Source organism: Microtus pennsylvanicus, chromosome 13, assembly GCF_037038515.1.
Source record: "Microtus pennsylvanicus isolate mMicPen1 chromosome 13, mMicPen1.hap1, whole genome shotgun sequence".
NCBI lineage: Eukaryota > Metazoa > Chordata > Mammalia > Rodentia > Cricetidae > Microtus > Microtus pennsylvanicus.
In genome coordinates, this window is record NC_134591.1 from 20321427 (window position 1) to 20343585 (window position 22159).

The 22159-nt window shown below is 40.7% G+C and overlaps 1 protein-coding gene across 7 annotated transcripts in view; it reads right to left on the reverse strand.

Annotated features, from left to right (window-relative positions):
- The window catches only part of Nfib (nuclear factor I B), a 221967-nt gene that overhangs the window by 79370 nt on the left and 120438 nt on the right, over positions 1 to 22159 (reverse strand). For all 7 annotated transcript variants that reach the window (XM_075946294.1, XM_075946296.1, XM_075946292.1 and 4 more), the window contains one exon: positions 21389 to 21442. In XM_075946294.1, the coding sequence (XP_075802409.1) occupies positions 21389 to 21442 (54 nt within the window). The remainder of the gene's footprint in view (positions 1 to 21388; positions 21443 to 22159) is intronic.

Below are 22159 nucleotides of genomic sequence, written 5' to 3' on the forward strand. Positions count from 1 at the left end.
AGATTATTAGTCCTGGTTCTGTTGTATTTTAATGTGTAATTTTGAGCATATAGTACAAATTAATAGCCAAAAGTTCAAATAGGAACATAAAAATGCTTGCAAAATAAATTTATGTGAGAAGGCTACTTAGCTGGCTCAGTAGGTAGTGTCACTTGTCCCCAAGCCTGGCAACCTGAGTCTCATCCCCAGGTCCGACACAGTGGAAGCAGAGAACTAAGTTGTCCTCTAACCTTGATGGGTACGTGTGTGTGCATGTATACACACACACACAAATAATTTAAAATTGATGAATGAATAAGAGAATACGAGTTTTACAGTATATTTACAAGAATTATATCACATGTAATACACAATGTCTCAAAATATAAGTATCATCTTAAGTTGATTCCATGAGTAGTTAAGGCTTCTTAGTCACATGGATTAGGACAGGTGGCATGGGGACACTCTGAGCCTAATCACAAGGGAGGGATGAACTACCTCAATTCTAATTTATACAGGAAAATGGGCATTCAAACACAAAATGATGATGATTCCGTAGTGATACGTGATAAGAAATTGAAATCTATAAGGAAAAATGAAAGATTTGTTTTTTACCAAAACTATGAAAAATAATGGAACTATATCAGAACCCAGTTGATAAAATGTAACCCACAGCACCCACTGGGCTCTGCTCACAGAGAGATCTCTATGGGTACGTTCATAGAGAGAAACAAGTGAAGGGAACATGTCCAAACAGCAATAATAATGCCTACTGACAATAATCCAAATGGCTGGTGGTGGGTGGGAAGCAGGTGATGGGTAGCTGAGTTTTGTAGTGGCACTTTTTGTGTCTTTGCACATAGCATAACCTTTGCAACGGACAGGAGTCACCTAAGACAGGCACAGAAAAGAATGAATGACCTAGCTCTTGGACCACTAATAGTACTTGCTCAAGTAGGCAGAGGACCAATACTTGGGCAAATAGTTGGGAAGGATCTTTCTCACAGTGGGTCCAGAATCTTGCAATAATACAGTCGGAAATTCAGCAAAACACCATGGAACTGCTGAGGCCATAAAGCCCATTGTAGCCTTCTGGTTATGCAGACTTACAGAGGCACACTTTCCCATGCTACACGGTCCACTGTAAATCTCAACAGCTAATGCAAAGGCTAAATATCTTGAAGTAATTTGGAGAGATTCAGAGTAAACTCATTTCATGTACCAAAGGAAATGTGCCCGTCTTTGAGGCAGAGCAGCTGCTTAATGGTTATAGAGCAATATTACACAGCAGCATAAGCCAGGAGACAAGGAAAACTCCACATTTGTGTAATGCTGTGTTTACATACATCTATGCTCTTTAAGAAGAAAAAATTGGGTGGGAAATAAAGAGCTCCACAAGCAGAAAAGTCTCAAAGGCAATATCAAATTATATTATTTTACTTCTTTTTTATTTTCCTCTAACAAAGCAACAGTAAATCACTACTCAGAAGTTAATACAGTGTTTAACCTCCTTTACAAACAATAACAGAAGGGACACAATGGCATATCTGTTAATATCTCAAATTATAATCAGCACCATTTAAATGTTAAGCAACATTTACATAGAAAATCCAAGGGAAGAATGATAACACTCATTTTTATGGTCTACTGTGTTCTATTCTTGAAATAAAAAAAAAGCCCCAGGGAAAGCAGTTATTAAATTCATGAGAGCTGGCTTCAAGTATCTGAAGGACTGTTAACGTAGATGGGAGATCAGACTTCTGAGTAAATCCAGGAGCTGTTTCTTGGCTCCATAAACAATCAGATCCTCCCATCCAATGAGAAAAGTCCTAAAAAGCAATGAGACTGCAGTGTCAATACTAACCAGCAGATGCCCAATGACTATACTAAAAACCTTTAAAACCACACTGTAGCAAGAGCCATGACTTAGTATTGCCAACATTTAAGGGATGAGGGACTTTCTCTCTCCAGAGATGGAAAGCTTCCTGCTATTTCTGAACACCACTACTGGACACGAGGATTCTCACTTTGGGTTAAAAACAAAAGCAAACAAACAAAAACTTTAAAAAAAGGCCCTCAGATTCCACTTTCTTCTGTGTTTATTCTCCTGTGTTACTTGCTTTGTACTGTTCTTTCAGAGAAGGAATGATGGCACAAGACACCTACCAGCTACACCTGCCAGCTACACCTAGTCAGCTATATCTACCAGCTACACCCACCTGCTACACCTAGCCTGCTACACCTACCAGCTACACCTAGCCAGTTACACCTACCAGCTACACCTAGCCTGCTACACCTACCAGCTACACCTAGCCTGCTACACCTACCTGCTACACCTAGCCAGTTACACCTACCAGCTACACCTAGCCTGCTACACCTACCAGCTACACCTAGCCTGCTACACCTACCTGCTACACCTAGCCAGTTACACCTACCAGCTACACCTAGCCTGCTACACCTACCAGCTACACCTAGCCAGTTACACCTACCAGCTACACCTAGCCTGCTACACCTACCAGCTACACCTAGCCTGCTACACCTACCTGCTACACCTAGCCAGTTACACCTACCAGCTACACCTAGCCTGCTACACCTACCAGCTACACCTAGCCAGTTACACCTACCAGCTACACCTAGTCAGCTATATCTACCAGCTACACCTAGCCAGCTACACCTAGCCAGCTACACCTAGTCAGCTACATCTACCAGCTACACCTAGTCAGCTACACCTACCAGCTACACCTAGCCAGCTACACCTAGTCAGCTACACCTACCAGCTACACCTAGCCAGCTACATCTACCAGCTACACCTAGCCTGCTACACCTAGCCAGCTACACCTAGCCAGCTACACTAGCCAGTTATACCTAGTCAGCTACACCTACCAGCTACACCTAGCCAGCTACACTAGCCAGTTATACCTAGTCAGCTACACCTACCAGCTACACCTAGCCAGCTACACTAGCCAGTTATACCTAGTCAGCTACACTTACCAGCTACACCTAGTCAGCTACATCTACCAGCTACACCTAGCCAGCTACACTAGCCAGTTATACCTAGTCAGCTACATCTACCAGCTACACCTACCAGCTACACCTAGCCAGCTACACTAGCCAGTTATACCTAGTCAGCTACATCTACCAGCTACACCTAGCCAGCTACACTTACCAGCTACGCCTAGTCAGCTACATCTACCAGCTACACCTAGCCTGCTACACCTAGCCAGCTACACCTAGCCAGCTACACTTACCAGCTACGCCTCACCTTTGATTCCAATAGTTTGCTTCTGTCACCAGAAAGAGATGACTAAACTCTCTATTTTGTGTGCCAAGGGGATATGGGAAATTATCCCACACTAGCTCTTAGTCAGTCTCACGACATCACAGACCACAACTAAGCCATTGCTACTTTTCTAGTAGGGACGTTATGTACACAGCTCCATTTCAGCCTCCCGGTGTGGATCAGATCCATGGTTGAAGCCAGAAAATGGATAATAAGCCTCTGCATGGAAACTAAGTCTCAGTCTATAGCCATGAAAAGATTCTAACATCTAGAATAGTCTCTGATAACAATGTTTAAGTGACCAATAGTGTCAGGAAACGCAGACAGAGCTGGATATGTATTTTTATATATTTTTAGCATTTCCTTCCAGTTCTTAAAACTTTTTCCTGCATGTCTAATACATATAATTATGTGGCTTTATAAAGTTAAAACAAATTTATTTAAACAAATCCATATGCTGATATTTTCCATTCGATGTCCCGTCTTGCCCTGTTTCAGAGGCATGGTTCCTATGACTGCACTGCATACTTGATATGACTATTTGGCTGTTCTCTTACTGTTTGGCATTTTAGGTTATTTCCCATTTTTAACAGACACTATAAACAGCCCTGTCATTAAGATCTTCATACACAAATCTCTGTCAGCAATTCTCATGATTTCCTTCGGCTGGAGTTCTCAGAAGCAGGATTACTAGGTCAAAGAACATGCTCGCTCCCAGAGCTCTTGGTCAAAACCGTCCAGCTGCTGGCTATGAAGGCTTCTCCCACTTAGATTCCCCAGGCTGAGCTGCATTGCTACCACTCCGCAGCTGGTCAGGCACAATAGGAATGGCTTGACTAACTGTGGCAGTTGATCGGGGCAAGACGTCACAGCAGGAATACTGTAATTTCCATTTACCTCATTAAAATAAAATTGGATTTTTCTCCAGATATATATATTATCATCTCTTTGTCAAGAACTTTGAAAAATAGAGCTTTTGAGGAAAAGGAACATAAACACTGAGAGAACGTAAAAGAGAGGTGTGCTAGCAGAAAAACTTAACACTGAACATTACTTCTAGGCTCTCACATTTAAGGGCAGTTTATGAATATTTTTCTCATTTGGAAAAAAATATTCTTTATTTTCCCAACTTTCAATTTTTTCACTGATGATAATGGCTTTTGGCTATTATGGAATCTTTGTAAGAGAGACATTTCTCCCTTATGCCATTCGCTGGAGCTTTATGGTACTGGCGTCAAGATCCATGTTCATCATGGAAGACAGTTCTTTCACTGACTGATAAACCAGTTCCCTCTGAGTTTTCTGCGCATGTTTGGAAAAGCACTGTAGCAGCTTCGTTCCTGGGGAACTCCCATGCCAGAGTGATGGGGACGCATCACAAAATGGAGCAGAAGACAGGACAAAAGCATAGCTTCATAGACTTTCTTAAAAGTTTCGGGGAAACTTGCTGATAAAATTGTCTAGCCTATCTCTGTTTCTCAGACAAGAGTGCATGGTTCATGAGTATTGACTTGCTTTCTATTTCTGAGATGATTTTTATGCTCAAACTATATATAATATAGTCTTATCTTTATCTTCTCAACTAATTTGAATTTCCCACAGCTAATGCTGGAAACGGTGATTATTAAATGGAACTATAAGTCACTAGAGAGATGCCTCATTGCATTTAAATTCAATCTCAGCTCAGAGCCAAGATTTATATCCTAGCAGTCTGATATTTAATTTTGGGGGGGGGGGGGTACTGGAGAATCAAACCAAGGGCTGTGTGCATTCAACAAAAGTCATGTCCCTACCCTGTTAATACTAATTTAGAATTGAGTTTATCCTTTATTATCAATTCCAAGTACCCAGTAGTGATTGAATCAGGGAGTCAGTCAGAAGTTAAATACACAATTTGAGACTCAGTACAGGAAAATCTTCACCGTTTGAAACAGGTGTTTGATAATCACTAATATGCAACCTGATTTGTGTGCATCCCACTGCATGTGTACCCTTTCTCTGGTCTATACATGTGGAAGAGATGTCTCCCTCTAAAGCCCTAGAACCTAGCTCAGCAGGTTCTTATATGAAATGCCACAGTAGGTTTCCCATACTCCACATTCCTCTTTTCTGAACAGAAAAAACTCAGGAGATGGCTCAGTGTGCACTTCCCATACAAGCCTGAACCCCAGAACCCATAGGAAGGAAGGAAGGGAGGGAGGGAGGGAGGGAGGGAGGGAGGGAGGGAGGGAGGGAGGGAAAGAGGGAGGGAGGGAGGGAGGGACCGATTCCCAAAAGTCGTTCTCTGACCTCCACGTCCATACTATGTATTACAGATACATATACACACAATAATAGCAATAAATATTTAAATTATAAAATGAACAGAAAAAAGAAGAGAAATATGACCGAGGTATTAAAAATAAAGAAATGGTATGTGAATACTTATAATATAAGTATTATATATAAGCAAAACAGAAGGCATAAAATATATTAATAAATATAAGTAATTCAAAAACTCCATATGAACACAATACTTGAAGAGTTACATAAAGCAACTACTAAAATACAGAAACTGGAGAAAAGTATAATCAGCAGAGGCATCAGAAACCATGAGAATTTTAGTACAGCTCTTCCATAAATTAGCATATCTATTAATCAGACTATATCATGCAAATATATGCAAATTTTCTGTATTGCAAGACCCATGGAGCTTTAAAACAAATTGATCGTGTCCTCAACTCCAGAGGTAACTTTAGCAATCCTTATTCTTTGGGTCATATTGTTTCATCTTTGAGAAATAAAAATGATAATGAAGAGATGGGTAAATGTTCTAAAATGCCTTGGAATTAGCAAATAAACAACAGACTACAGAGAAAACCAACAGAGAAACCGCAAACTATGGAGGAAGCGACAAAGAGAAAAAATGAACAGAAACAATTCTCTATCATCAAACCATCAAATCAGTCTAAGGAAAGAAACTGTAATGGAATTAAGTAGCATTTCTGTATGTTCTTATTGAACTCGTGGGAAAAGATACAAAGACAAGGGTGAAGACAATTCCACCCGTGCCCCAGAACCACGTTCAGAGTGAGCTCTGACTCTCAGCAGGACGGATCCTCCACCATCCACACGCTGGCCGTACTGACCATCAGGCTGCTAGTCATAAAGAGCAGATAATTTTAAAATAATGAAATTAAAAATAAAAGCTGAAATGTACAGACATGAATAAAAGAGAGAGAGGCAGGATGAGATGGCTCAGTGGAGAAGAGGACTTGTTTGTTCTACCCAATTTTATTCCCAGTGCCCACATGGTACCTCAAGGCTGTCCGTCACTCCAGTTCCTGGGAATCCAAGGCCTTCCTTGGGTAACAGCCATGCACGTGATATGTAGACATACATGATGGCAAAATACCCATACACATAAGATAAATTTTTTTAAGAAAAGAGAGAAATGATTAACAAATGATAGATAAATAAGAATTTCTTGAAAAGAACAGAAAACCTTTTTGCAAGCCTGGCTAAGAAACAGCAAGAAAACACCCAGATCAGGCAGGAGACAGAACCATGGAAGCCAAATGCAGTGGAAGAAGTGGCAGAGGACGGCGCATAAAACTGACCACAGCTTTGAAAACTCCAAAGAGCAATTACTTGGGAAAATAAAAGTAACCAAAATTGCAAAGATCTGGAAACCCTGAAATAGACCAATTATCCCAGGGCAGAGTTTCCCAAAATTTGCTCAACACTGTAATCACCTGGGGATCTTAAAACCAGTGAATGTTTGGATCCCAACCTCAATTATTCTGACTTAATTCCTTTGGGCTGAGACCCGGACAGGAGAGGGTGTTAAATTCCCCACAAGAAATCCAAATGTGTAGCAGTTCGGGAACTGCTATGTTAGCAATGAGCCAAACAGCAGCGGAAAGTAAAGCACGCGTGCATATGGGGGCTGACACCACTGCAGGATGCAGGCTCCACCCTGGCCTAGGAATTAGAATCTGCGGGCGACTCACATGAACTTCCGAACAGAACAGACAGGTGACTGAACAACCACCTTAAATAATAACAGGTCCAGAAGGGTGCACAGCTGGACGGAGCTTTCATGTCCTCTACACTATCCCAGGCCTCAGGAAATGCTGACCAATGCCCCGAAGAAAATTAAAGTCTCATGATTCTTTTAGGTTCCTAGATGTTTCACCCCTTTCAATAACCCTAAACAAATAACCAATAAGGAAGCTCCAGCCAACACAAGTGCAACCCCTTGAACTCTATGTAAAGCATCCTCAACTAGCTATAGTGGCACTATCCACAGGGCAAGGACAACACTGCCATTATGACTGAGTACAGTCCATTATCAGAAAGCTCATCCCCGTGGTAAGGGATAAACACTCCCGTGACCACAACAAGATCCTGACACTTCACTTCACAGCAGAAAGCTGGGTGACTGAATCTCCAATCTAAGCAAAAACAATGATCAAAGCAAACAATAAAGACTAGCAAAATCCACCAGCAAAGTACTCTAAAGAGAGACAGCAAGTCTGCCATTCCCTGTTTCTGAAACTTCCCCCTAGCCTCCTCCTATTTTAGTTCTTAAAATTGCAATCTGGAGATAAGCCAACTGTAAAAAGACAAAGACTATAAGACTTCACATATATGAGTTGCATGGAGGAGCTAGACTGAAAAACAAAACAGAGCAGTTGAGGGGGGCTGGGGAGGGACCAGTGGGGAGCTGTTTAAAGGACTGAGGTTAGATCTGCAAAAACAAAGTTCTTGAGAATGCTTACATTATGATGTGAAAACATTTTTCACTACTAAATTGGATACTTGAAAATAATTAGGATGGCATACTTTATGTTCTGTATATTTTTGCCATAACTTTAAATACATAACTTGGAATATATAACCACAATATGATTATGTTCGGAAGTAATCTTCACAATAGTATTTATGCTAGTAACACTGTTTACAACAATTACCGAATATGACTCTCCTTGCAATCAACCCCATGTCTAATCTTTATATTTGAATATATAGGAATTCACAATTTTTGAGTTGTCTCTGCTGCTTCCCTGATCTCACTCTCTTCTTCCAAAATTTTGAGTTATTGTTAGTTAGAATGGGTTTTCAGAGGGAAAAAAAATCACAAAGAAAATAAGAGATAACATTTTTTGATGCGACAATTAAAGAAGAATTCATATCTGTTGCCTCTGAATGCAAAACTTCAGGGGAAAAGTTTTCTCTCATAATTTTAAATATCTCCTAACATCTTCTAGCATTACATGTTAGAAAACAGAAATATGCAGATAACTTCTTATTCATCTATGATGATCAAAAGACTCTCTGCTTCAGCTTTGAAATATAAATATTTCCACTGAATATATTTAGTTGCTGTTCTCTTTCAATGACTGTGCACTGGTTATAGTTAGCTTTTTTGATCCACATATTTAGATCATTTTAGCTGATACCAATTTTCTTCATTTATCCTCAATCCTATTTTGCTCCTAAATGCTCTGATTTTTCTACAAAGGTGACAAATTCGCATGGGGCTTTCTCATCTTCTATCATCAATTACTTAAACTTTTCCCCCCTCTGCTTTTAAGAGCAAGTAACTTGAGTTTGCCCTCTGGGTCAAGGATTATTTCCACAGGCTGGGGTCTTACTTCTCTATTATAGATTATAATAGTGTGAAAACAACTTCTTTTACTATTTTTTTCCATCTTACATGGTTCCATGTTTATTCAAACTGTATTTTTGGTTCATTTATCATGCAAATCCTTCCTTCTGAATAAACGGTTTTTTTCTTTTCTCCTAGTTCCTCATATTCAAAGGGATACTTTTATAGATGGTACTAATACATCCTTTCTTTGGTTTTTTTTTCACCAGGGACTTATTAGTGTGGTTGCTTTCATTTAACCGTATCCAGACTTTGGGTTTGGACTTGGTGAAGTATGTGGCTTTCTGTTGGCTGCATAAGTGAAGTCTGTAATCTAGGCTGAACATTAGGCTGTAGAATGGTCAGAATCAGATATGAAGTTGAGTCTGCTCGCTCAGTGACTCCAAAGATTATTACTCAACTTTGTAAAATAGTAACAATAATGACAATGAAGTTGCAATTGAGTGTTCATTATACAACAGGCTTTGTGCCAAGGACTTCAGACTTTTCTGCGGCCCAAACAGCAGCTTTGCTCATCTGTTGCTGTAATTGTGGCCGCTGATGTTGTTGTTGATGATGATGATGATAAAGACTTTAAATACTTAAATTTCTTAGCTGCCCAAAAGCACTAAACTGAATGATTTAAGATGAAGATTAGGTAAGAAAATGTGCTAAGTTGGGAAATAATTATTGAGAGAGGTAGTAATATATTAGTAGCAGTAGTCATCAAAGTTGCCAAAAACAGCTCATGAGACTGTGTCATAAGGAGCTGCATTTGCTCTCTCCCTTCCCACCACCTAGCGAGTTTAAAGTCTGCCAGGTGACTACAGATAGGAACCTTTGGGATGGAGGACTACTGGAGGGCAGATGGGACTGAGTTTAAGAAGGACTCTGTCCTGGGAGATCATCTAGTTAGTCTGGAGCAGAGGTATTTGAATGACGCACTCAGGAAAGGGGACAAGAGAACTGGAGGTCTTTCATGTCTTCCATTTCCCAGCCATGCTGGTGTTCAGAATTCCATAGTTTTAAACAATAAAGAACAACCTCTGTCCCTGGCAGATGACAGGGACACAGGTCTCACAGACGCAGTACTGGGAGCTCTCTACTGAAGCCTGCGTGTCTCAGTTACACGATGATGAGATATGGGCTTCTGTGAGATCCTTTGCCCTCTGTTCAACACAGCTAGACACATTTCCAACAAGTTATGAGTCTGCATGGAAGTTGTCATAAGAAGTTGCAAAAAGCTGAATCAGAAGTTAAGCCTGAAATGTGGGCTTTCCATCCAATAATTAATGATATATATATATATTTGCTGGATACCTCAAGGATCTGTCTTTAAATTTTATCACTGTCACTCAAAACCGTATCTGGCTTTTCAGATGTTTTTAAGTATTTATTATTTATAGTTTGACAAACTGCTTCTAAAATGTATAAGAATATAAAAATGATTAAAAAATAACCTCGCAAAACATATTGTAAAAACTTACTTTAAAGTTAAAACAGTCAAGATACTTTGGTATCAGCAAATGAGAGACATGGAATGGCCCATAAGCAAACGTGCACTTATATAAATACAGATAGATGATAAGGGTGGTTGGACAATACAGTAGAAAGCAAAAGACCTTTGCAGCAAATGTGCATAATCAACTAGCTACCTATATGAAAAGCAGGTGAACATCAACCTGGAATTCCCATGCTATACAGTACACCCACATGTAATAAAACTCTGCTCAACAATAAAAAGGGATGTATGCTGCCACGTGAGTCAATACCAAAGTGACTGTGCTGGATGGCAGAAGCCCTGTGAGAACACCCACACAGGGGCTGAAGAGACGGCTCAGCTACTGCGAGCACTGGGGCAGAGACCTGGAGTCCATCCCTAGCACTCACACAGTGGCTCACAGTCACGTGCAACCCCAGTCACACTTCATCTCGTGCCACAAGGAGCCAGGTTTTCATGACGTGCTACTGTCTGCAAAACATGAAAATCACCCCAAGAGAATCAGAAACACTCAGAGGAACCTGGAGAGTTTCTGAAGACACTAAACTACAGAAGTCATTTGCTTGTTTGCTTAGCTCTCTCTCTCCAATGTTATCTCCCCAGGATAATCTTTCTTTTGTGATCACAGAAAACCTGGCGAGATTGTGGTACATTCTCTATGGGTTGGCAAATAAAAGCACAAAAGAGTGATCAACACTCAACAATTCATCTGCCTGGGAGTAAAGACTCTCTGAGCCTAGGTTCTGACACAGTGATTTATTAGTCCCACACTTCCCCATCCGCTCCCTCCTGCACAGTCCTGACTCGGGTGCAGTTCACCTGCAGAGCAAAGGATTGCCACAAACACTCCACAGAAATACCTGCGTTTCCTGACTGAGGTCAGGCACTAAGTATGGAGATCATATTATGTGTTCCAGAATAGACTGCTTAATGTATGTGGCCTGTGCCTCTGCTTCACAAGTCTTGAGCACTGCTAAGTACTGTCTCTGGCCAGGATTAGATACCTTAGGAAGGAGAGGCTCAATAATCATAAGGTATTGGGAATTCACTAAGAAAAACAGATTTGTCAGGAGAGTGCACTACTAAGCACTCTTACTGTGAAACTGAAGAGCGGAGAGTCTGAAGAAATTCTATCAAGGAGGTTGTGGGGGGGCAGACATGCTAGATACTAACCATGGTGCAAGAACATGAATGAGGGACCTGGAAATTCGGAAGAGCTGTTTCAACAATGGCCAAGGATTTAGTCTGAACCTAGACTACAACCTTGGCAGCAGAAGGAGGAAATGAAATAATGCATTTTACAAATTACAGAGGAACATGGGCCTGCAACATAACCATTAGAGGGTTAAGACCCAAGGCGAAACTATCAGCTACTGAGGTCGGGAAGTTATTAGAATGACTTAGATGAACTAATTAAAGTGAAAATAGTTGTTAATAAACATACATTACAATTTCAGCACCAATTATCTTCTTTTGAAAAGACTTTGCCTTCTTTCTTTGAATTGAAAGTAATGAATGCCTCCAGTGTCTAGAGCCTCTGCATTCAATCATCCATCCATCCATCCATCCATCCATCCATCCACCCATCCACCCATCCCTTGGCCTTCCTCGCTATATACTTAGTCTTGAACACTCATAGTTACTTTCCACTCTCCATGTGAAAAGTACTGTGTGTGAGTGAGTGTGTGTGTGTGAGTGTGAGTGTGTGTGTGTGTGTGAGTGTGAGTGTGTGAGTGTGTGAGTGTGTGTGTGAGTGTGTGTGTGAGTGTGTGTGTGAGTGAGTATGTGTGAGTGTGTGTGTGTGAGTGTGTGTGAGTGTGTGTGTGTGAGTGTGTGTGTGTATGAGTGTGTGTGTGTGTGTGTGTGGTGGCAGAGGGGTTCTTCTAGATATCACCCAGCACGGCTGAGACTAAAACAGCAGAATGCTGATCCCATTATTTATTTAGGAAAATACTGCTCTGGCTAGAGAGTAGTTCAATTCAGAAGATGACAACAGTTCAAAATCCATTGTATTACAAACAATCTGCAAAATAACCAGAGGAAGCAGCAATTTACAAAATATCATGACTTCAGGTGTGTGTGTGTGTGTGTGTGTGTGTGTGTGTGTGTGTGTGTGTGTGTGTGAATCTGCCTGCACATGTTCGTGCAGGTGCACACTCATGAGTCTGAGCACAGGCATAGAGGTCAGAGGTCAGCCTATGGTGCCTGCCTCTATTGCTCTACATCAAGCATCTGGAGACAGGTCTTTCATGGAACTTGGCTTGCTGGCCAGGGAGCTCTGAGGATGCCCCTGTCTCCACTCCTCCAGGACCAGGGTTATAGATCAAGCAAACACCACCACTCTCTGTTTTTACATAAGTGCTAGAGATCCAATCTTATGTCTTTGTGCTCACACCGTAGGCACTGAACCCAATGACCCACTTCCTCGGCCCTGCATTTGATTTTATTAATGATCAAAAGGTCAAGCCTAAAGGTCAGGTGGGTTTGCTGTCTTCTCACTCCTGAATACTACAGAAGACATGGAAATGCCCCCCTGGGGGGAAGTGTAACATGAAACAGTCAATGTACAGAGAGTATGGGAGAATAGCTTTAGTGGAACTAATAATCAAAAGCATTTCAACAAGAAAATAAGAGTCAAGCCCTATTTCTAGTTTATTAAATAAGCATGAGAAAGGACATGGGCTCTGGAAATTCGCTTATATAAAACACCCCCCCCCCAATTCTTAACAACTTTGAAAATCAAAACCTGCTAAATTATGCAAGGTTCATTGGCATTGTTAGATAAAAGGTAGCAAGAATCAAATTGCCACACACACAAGCCCTTGTTTTAAATTATTTCATTCGCAGGAAAAAAAGAAGACTCTGGTAGACCTGCCTGGTCTCTTAAAATGCACTTTTTAAGTCTACCAGAGAGCAAAAAATGAAGGCTTGAGTAGCGGTGGATACTGTGCGATACTGCCTTGGGCTCAAGCCGCATCATTACGGGGCCCCTCCCTCTTTCCATACCAGGGTGCCACAGTGCCCTGTGCAGGCCGTGAGCGCAGAAAACTGCACTCTACAGATGGCACTGAGTGCAGCCAGCCTAGGGAGCCAGCCCACTCTGGACTAGAGAACTGTCCTCACATTTCAGCTCTGAGGAGGAAAATGATTCGCATTATTAATCCAGAGCTGCGTCCTGCAAAAGCAGTGTTTGGGAATAAATGGATAGGGGAGGGAGACTTAAACTGGGAGGAGATTTTAGACAGGCAGTCTCTGTGAAAGGAATACAAAACACTTGGCAAAAGGAACAATCACTAAAATAGTGCCCAGAGGGGTAGGTCCAGGCAAAACCTAACCACAGAGTACTTAGGACTTTTGCGTGGGAATTCTGACTGTCTGTGGAGAACCAACACATTCAACAATGAGAGAAAATATGTTACAGCAACATCTCTTAAAATTGAACACACTATAATCTATTTCTGTTAAGCCTTCTGGGAAGTTTTTTGGAACTAGGTGTAGTGTAAGCTAAGTGCCTGCGTCGGTATGGTACAGTTTTTATTTGGAGTCATGTTACATGGTTACATAGTTTCAGACGCTACAAAACCTTAAAACAGTTAAAATTCAAACAAAAAACTTGAAGAACTAAGACTAGTCTTTGAACCAACCTGCCTTTGTAAAAAGACAATATTATTGTGCCCAAGTGACAAGCCTCTGACCCTCTGGAACCATGTGCCCCCAATTGAATGCTTTTATAAGTTGCCTTGGTCAGGGTGCAAGTAACTAAGACAGAACTCAAACTAGGGTGACAGACTTAAGAGCTCGGTGCTCCAAAGGAGAGCATATAGGTAAGAGAGGGGTCCCTAAGAAAGTCACAACCCAGAGTGACTGGGTGATTCTAATAAAGCTAAAATACTTACATGGAAAGCAAAGTAAATTTGATAGAAAAGAACATAAATTAATTTTGAAAGTGTTACATTTAAATTAGCCATGAACATCTGGGGAAGCAAGTCCAACATGTCATTGGAAACAAGGGCCTGAGGCATGAGAAGAGGAATCTGCTCTAATGGTATACTACCTTTGGCCAAATGAAAAATGAACACAGTCTAGAAACTCATAGGAGGTACTGAAAATCTGGAGGACCAAGACAAGGGAAAAAAGAAATCACTATAAGAACTTAGGGAAACACCAATTCCTGGACTTCTAACAGGTATTAGTTTCAAAAAAAAAGGGGCAAGTTTTAAACGGAATACACTCAAATCAACAATACTCCAGAATGTGGGCCACCGTGGTGGCTCACACCCGAAATCCTAGCACTTGGTGACTGATACAGGAAGACAGCTACCACTTGGAAGCAGTCTGGACTCCAGGGTTGAAACCTGTCTTACGGAAAACAAGACAGAGCATAGGGAAACTGGAACACGATGGAAAGGAGTCACTTGGGCCTGGCTCCTATAAAGTCATGCGTTCAAGAGACTCACTCCATGAGCCCACTTACAGAGCTGATGGCCTTTCAGTCCAGTTAGAAAAAAGAAGAGAAGAGCCTTTGGTAGGGAAAGCTTGTCTAAAGGATAAAAAAGAAGTTTCTGGTAAGAATCTATGGAGAAAAGAGAGATGAGAAAGGCTGGGAAGAATATAAACAGACAAATTTTAATGAGAATGGAAAATTGGTGGCTTCGGAAGGTAGGGACATTATGGGGAGACAACTGGGAAAAAAAACATTTGTACAGATCTATGCGAAGCTTAGGAGATAATGTCTCGGTAGGGGAAAGGTTGCCCAATCCCCTAACAGAGACTGACTTATTCTTCTGACAGTATTAAGAGCTACAGTTGGTATGACTGTCTTTATACACCAAGAGACACGCAACAGACTCACTATCTAAAAACTCTAGTCCTATTCCACTATGAAGCTGAAAACATCAGTTTCTTTTGCCTCCATTTTAAAACCTATCCTAGGCGACTCTCTTATTCCACTTCCCTTCTTTTGTCCTGTATCTTTTGTCTGCTTTCTAGATCCAAAAAAGTACAATACAAAAAAAAAAAAAAAATTCGACCCCCACATCAAACAGTTCTTTTTATGGGAAGGTTTCCCGACCAATCAAGCTGGAGAAAAAAATATATAATAAAAACAAAACAAAATTAAACTAAAAACTAAACTCATTTTTATGAAACACCTGCAAGTATCCATGTGTTCCACCTTTTCCTTGCAAACTGTGTGGAGACAGCCGAGTTTGTGAGAAGCTGGCTGACCTGCTCAGTCTCCTCGTGACCTCATGATGATTGCCAAAGACAGACCTCGATTCAGGAGGGAAATGTCACCCCCTTACCTGATGCTCCTCCCAGTTTTCACACACCCCGCACATCAGAATCAGTATTCCACAACTCTGAACTGAAACACTTCAGTTGAAGCCCTAAGAAAAATTTAATTCCTGGCATAAATAAAATATTGTATATTCGGGTAGTCAAAACTTGGAAGGGGTGCGGATTAAGTACAGTTCATATTTTACAATATCTAGCCTAGCGTCGTGTACAAAGTAGACGCTCAATAAGTAACTGCCAGGTGAAAATTTTACTTATGGTCTGCTCAGAAATGCCTTAATTTGTTAATGATACTCAGTGTGGTATGATGGATATTTCCAAACTCCCAAAGGGAAACACCTGCTTCTGCTCCTCATTTTGAGCTCAATCAAATCTAGAACTTCATTACCCAGAATGTACTATTCACTCCTGAACTTGCTAGCCAGTGGTGGTTGACATTATTTGTGCCTGATGAAGCTGGCCATCGAGGTGGGAGAAGAAACAAGGAAAGCTCCTTCTCTAGGGATCTCATGGGATAGCCCTAAATTACCTTTCTTTTAGCCAATTAGCTATTTCAAGCGATCAGGCCAGCTTCATAGTAAAGGCCTGGCTTGGTGCCAGCTGCTAGGCAGACCAACTTTGATGAGGAGGTTACACATAAGAATCTGGAATTCAGTTTGTAAAACTTAGAATGTGAGGGCTAGGCACCCTTCCTTCTGGCTTTTGCAGAACAATTTGCGAGGAAATGCTTCCCTCATCTGCTCCCCCTTTCGTCTCAATCCTGGCCCGACTTTGAGCATTTAAAGACGTCATTGAGCAATGTCTCCACACGAGTAAGATGAGAAAGGGGAATGTTTCTGAAGCTAATTTACCAAGAAAAAGAAACCCTTTGATTTTTGACTGACACACATCTAATTCTTAAATTACTTAGAAGCTTTACCAACTTGTCAGGTTTTAACTACTGTGAACTGTTCATTCTGGGACATTCCTATGGACGTAGTCTGCTGAGAAAGCTTTCTGATAGTTCGCTGTGTTCTCTATACCGCAGCTTACTCATCGGTATTATCAAGAAATATATCTTCAACCTATTAAAAAATATTGACTGACAAAAATAAGAGAAGATATAAAAAGGAGTGGGTATGGGCTTTTAAAGAGTAGGTTATAATTTTAAATACCAAAGGAAGTTTCCTTTTTCTTGGACTGTGAGAACCTGAAAACATTTGTCTGTTCATGAAAATAGAAAAGAAAAATACTGTTATGTATACTCTCGAATCTAAAATTTAAAAACATAAAGTGGAAGGTTAGGCAAACATGGGCCCCAGTGATGCCAGCAGGTACCAAATACCATTACAGATGCTGGGCCATCTTCTCAGTCAGTACTAACTGATTTTTATTAGTTTTGTGGCACCCCTGTGTTGGCTTCCATTGTGGGATCTACCAAATATGTTTGGGGAATGAGCAACTAGAAATTTGTATGACCTAAGCAACTTCTTAATGGAAGACAGACTGTCTTCCATTAATCTCTGTCTGTAGGTGACAGAGATTCTTCACACAATTTAATTATTTACTCAAGTCTGTCCTTACTACAGAGAAGGGACTCAAGGTGGCTGACTTAAGGTCACACAATACACAGCTCCAAGGTTCATATAATGCCAAACCACATGCAAATGTCAACACACACACACCTAAGTACACACTCCTGAAAAAAGAAAGTTGGAAATTAAACTGTATACCCATTCATTCTAAACAAGAAAATTCTGGCTAATGAAATTTGAAGTACTTCAAAAAATTACATCAGAAAATTTACAGGACTTTCTCTGGGATCCAACATTTCTTAACTGCTCTACCAGCCAAGAGAACTTCCCACAAAACTACAGCCTTCCTAAACTCTAAACTGGTGGGTCATCTTGGAGCTGACCAATTTCAACTTCCAGATTGCTGTTTTCTCTTGATAGCCTTCCATTCCAGCAGTAAGCAACTGATTCAGCTCAAGAAATCTAAAGGGGGGGGGGGCTGGAGAGATGGCTCAGTGGTTAAGAGCATTGCCTGCTCTTCCAAAGGTCCTGAGTTCAATTCCCAGCAACCACATGGTGGCTCACAACCATCTGTAATGGGGTTTGGTGCCCTCTTCTGGCCTGCAGGCATACATACAGATAAACTATTGTATACATAACAAATACATAAATATTAGAAAAAAAAAGAAATCTAAAGGGTCACAGCCCAAGGAATATAGATACGAAATAACAGCAAATCCAGGCTAAACCCAAGACTACTATCCAAGGATGCATTTCCTACAAGTAGTGGTGGTGTTTGGAAACACAATCGGATCTCAACCCAAGTCCCTCAGCCCGTTACTACTAACCCACCAGAGCCACTTATATGACTAGGAAAAGACATCTGAACTACTTAGAAAACTACTGAGGATAAATTTAGTGAGGATAAATACGCAATCTCAGACTCGGTCACAAGCATTAAGACAATGAAATGGCCGGGTGTTTTCAATGAGCGCCACTACACAGTGCTGTCAGGTACCTTGTGATTGCATAGCACCTTGGCTGTGAAAAAAAATCATGCAACTAATCATTACAGCTTAAAAAAAAAATCAGAACAAAACCTTAAGTTACAAGCAGGTGGAGGAACTTCCATAAAGTCTATTTGAAGGCTTTTATAAATTACCAGTACCAAGAAATTATTTCCTTTGTAAACGACAAATATTAAATATCTTTTCTCCCAAAATGTGTTTTTGTTTGCTTGTGCTGAAACATTAATCCCAAGTGAAAGCATGAGCTCCAAAATAAAGACCCATTTATCTGTCAAGGTCCACAGTCCAGTGTTTAAGAGCATCCAGGTAACAAGAGGGAGGCGGGAGAGTGGAGAGCAAAGTATGAGACGTGTGAAAATGAAATAATAAAATCAATTAGTTGCATATTAACTTTTTAAAAATTAAATAGCTAGAAATACTATATATCATTTAAAGAGATATTCACAATCAGTCAGACCCAGGAGGGGCGGGGCAGTGTGGAGACAGATGCACCGGTGTGCTGGGTGGGAGACCACCTTCGGGTCAACGGTCAGGAACAGACTCCCTGAGCTACCCTGCTCCTGAAGGCTGGGATTTTTGCCACCTCTTCCCAAGCAGTTGGGAAGCACACACTGTAGCACACAGGGCAATCCCCGTGCGTTCTACCTCTCTTGGCAAAATCCCTTAACACTGAAAGGTGTGCGGGCATGGAGGCCGCCTTTTGGAGTAGCTGAGCTTCTCATGGAAGCCAGCAGGAGCTTGCTTGTGACGCTAGTCTGGAATGTTCCCATAAACAAACTGTGGTTCCTAAGATACTCAGTCAGGATGAAGAAAGCATCCTAGAATAAGTCTCCTGAACTCCCAATACCTGGGTTGCTGAATCTGTTTATCCCAACTGACTGTAAGACAAGAACAGGTTTCTTATACTTAAAATTGAAAAGTATTATCTACTTCCAAAAGCCTGGCTTATTTCAAAATATTGTAGAATGTAATTTTGCTTTTATCAAAAATTTTTAACACTTTAAGAGAGGCTGTCTCAAAATAAAACAAAAATCCCTTAATAAGCTCTACAATAATGTCCAAAGCATGATGTTAAGTGATGGCTGTTCCTGAGTGGTCAATGAAAATGCAACTTTAATTGAAGCGAATTAACTCTAGCGTCTTAATTTTCTGACATATATCAAGAAAACACGTCCCCCAAAGAATCTTGAAAGTTGGGGAAACTGATGTGCCCTAGCTGATTTCTGTTTGCTTTCTTTATAAAAACAGAAAAAGTAAGAGATTCTACACGGTATGGACAAGTTTAACTAGCCTTCCAGGCAAATACTGAAAACCCAACCTGGCCATTGCATGAGCAGAAGAAGGTCATCTGCCCAGCTCTGCCCAGCTCTGCCCAGCTCTGCCAAGCTCTCCCAGCACCAGCAGACAGCATCCCCTGAGCCTCTGCACTTGCTCAGAAATGCGCTTCACAGGGGCTACTTCAGCCATTCCTCTAGAGCTGCCCTTCAGAGGCAAACAACAGCACACAGCACAGACAGCCTTTGGTTTAGTCTGGCTCTTAAGATTTACTGACCCTTTTCTCCTCAAGGTGTTTTCCTACCTTTTATTTATTTATTGGTAAAATGTATAGAGGCTTTTAAAAGCTTATTTTTAATTTAAATACTTTATGCTTTGCTCTCAGTTTGCTGCATTAGCGAATTCATCAAGGAAAATCAATTCAGCATAAATTTAAGATAAGAATTGTATTAGTACTCTTCATCATTGGTGTATATAATACATATTGAATTAATACCTTCCCCTTTGGAGTATATAATATGTATTGAATTGGGGTTTTCATCACAGATTATATAATATTTTGCCAAATAATAAATTTTTAGCAGACTATTCTACACAGAATAGCTTAATATGTATGTAGAAAAATATACATGTTTCCAAAACAAAATTAAATAATTTTTTTGTATTTTGATTGTCACATTCCTCTAATAATTTAGGAACAAATTAATCTATTTTTCTGATTTGTAATTTCTTAAAGTACAGCAACTTCTTATTAGCCAGGCACTAAAACTTTAGAGTAATTGGAAATAGGAGAAACTGAGCTGGGCAGTGGTGGTGCAGGCATTTAATCCCAGCACTCCAGAGGCAGAGGCAGGAGGATCTCTGTGAGTTCGAGGCCAACCTGGTCTACAAGAGCTAGTTCTAGGACAGGCTCCAAAGTTATAGAGAAACCCTGTCTTGAAAAAAAAAATAAATGGGGGGGGAGAGAGAGAAAGAAAGAGAGAGGAAAAGAAAAAGAAAAAGGAAAGGAAATAAAGAAACTAGGAGAAATCTCAGATTCTGATGTTTTGTACTATGGGGTCTGTTCCGGTGAAATGGCAGGTGAGCGTTTGGGAGAGACAGAGGGCAAGTGTAACTCTTTGGGGTTGATTGTGTTTTGCTTTTATTTTTGCTAAGAATATTTTTAGATCACCCGTTTTACAAAAATCACAGATACAATTAAAATTCTTATGATGATGAAAATTTTCAATTCTTTATTATATTAATTTCATACTCTTTTCTCATGAGAAGGAAAAATACTGCTCTAAATCAAAAGCAAAATGCCGTCTGTTCAAAATGGGAATAATAAAACCCCAAGGACAGCCAAAAGGCATGCGCCCATTCTCAGGTCTGGCTCAATCCATTTCCATCTAAAAGTAAAGAAGGCCAGACACAGCTTACACTGAAGACGGCAAAAACCAGTCCTGCCAAACGCCTTTATAGAAACGCAACCTCTCGACAGCGCCTTTCCTAAACCAGAGCGCTCTGCCTGTAAGAGGACAGAAATTGTTACCAGGTTTTGCTTTGTTTTGGTTTGGGATCTTGTTTTGCTTTTTGTTTGGTTGTTTGTTTTGTTTTGGCCACTAAAGAAACTATTAAAAAAAGTTTTAGCTTTTCAAATGCCTAAAAGACTACCACTAAACGTGTCAGAATCAGCTTTTCAAGATACCAGAAAAGTGAAACCCTCCGCCTGTGCTCAGGTGAACACTGCCGCCCCGATGGGAAGCAGTTCCCGGTACAGAGGCCGACATGCAATCACATCTTGTCCCAATCCCACTGCCTGCCAGAAGAAAACAGGCAGCTGACCAATTATGGGTGTTGATCTATACAGGGCCCCTTTGTTCTCCAACAATGTCAGGGTGCACACGTCCGGGGACACATATTTACCTGGAGGATTCTTGGCAGGATCATTGTGGCTTGGACTTCCTGATTGTCCAGAATCTGTAAAGAAATCACAGAATATGTTTTCTTTTTAATTTGTTTTGAAAGAATTTCACAATACTGAGAAGGACTTTTTTAAAAAAAAAAAAATTAAGGTACAACAATGAAGTGAAGTGTTTAAATAAAGCATACTTTCCCAAGCTTTTCCTAACAACATTTTATTCATCAAGCTAGATAGAAGCCTATACACATTTCTTCGTCAAAGGGAACAATTACTCATCTATAATGGGCTGGGGTGGAGAAAGGCTTTCCTGAAATGAGAGGTCTGGCTGCAAAGCCACTGAAACCATCTGAAGGTTAGGCAAATATCAAGGCCGGATAGTAGGAATCTGAAATAAAGCAGACACTGTCCCTTAAAAGACACAATCTAAATATAATTAAGAACACTGTTAAAAACCTGAAAAATCTGCTTTGCTTCAGAGAGTAAAAATACACAAAACAAGAGGCTTCTCTTCCAAGGCTTTCTCACGACCGTTCACGTCTCCTCTCCAGTAATCCCCCCAACCTACTGGATCCCAGCCCAGTTCTGTCTGCATCCCATAATAGCAATCGATTTGCAAACACCAGGAAAAGCATAAATTACTAGGTGGAAAACCGACATGGCTTTGTGGAGAGCAAATTGTTGGATCAATTTAATCTCCATCTGCGAGATACAGACAGATTCCTAGATAAGGAGGAAGTGGCCGCCACACTCATTCGGATCACGCAGTCCACGCC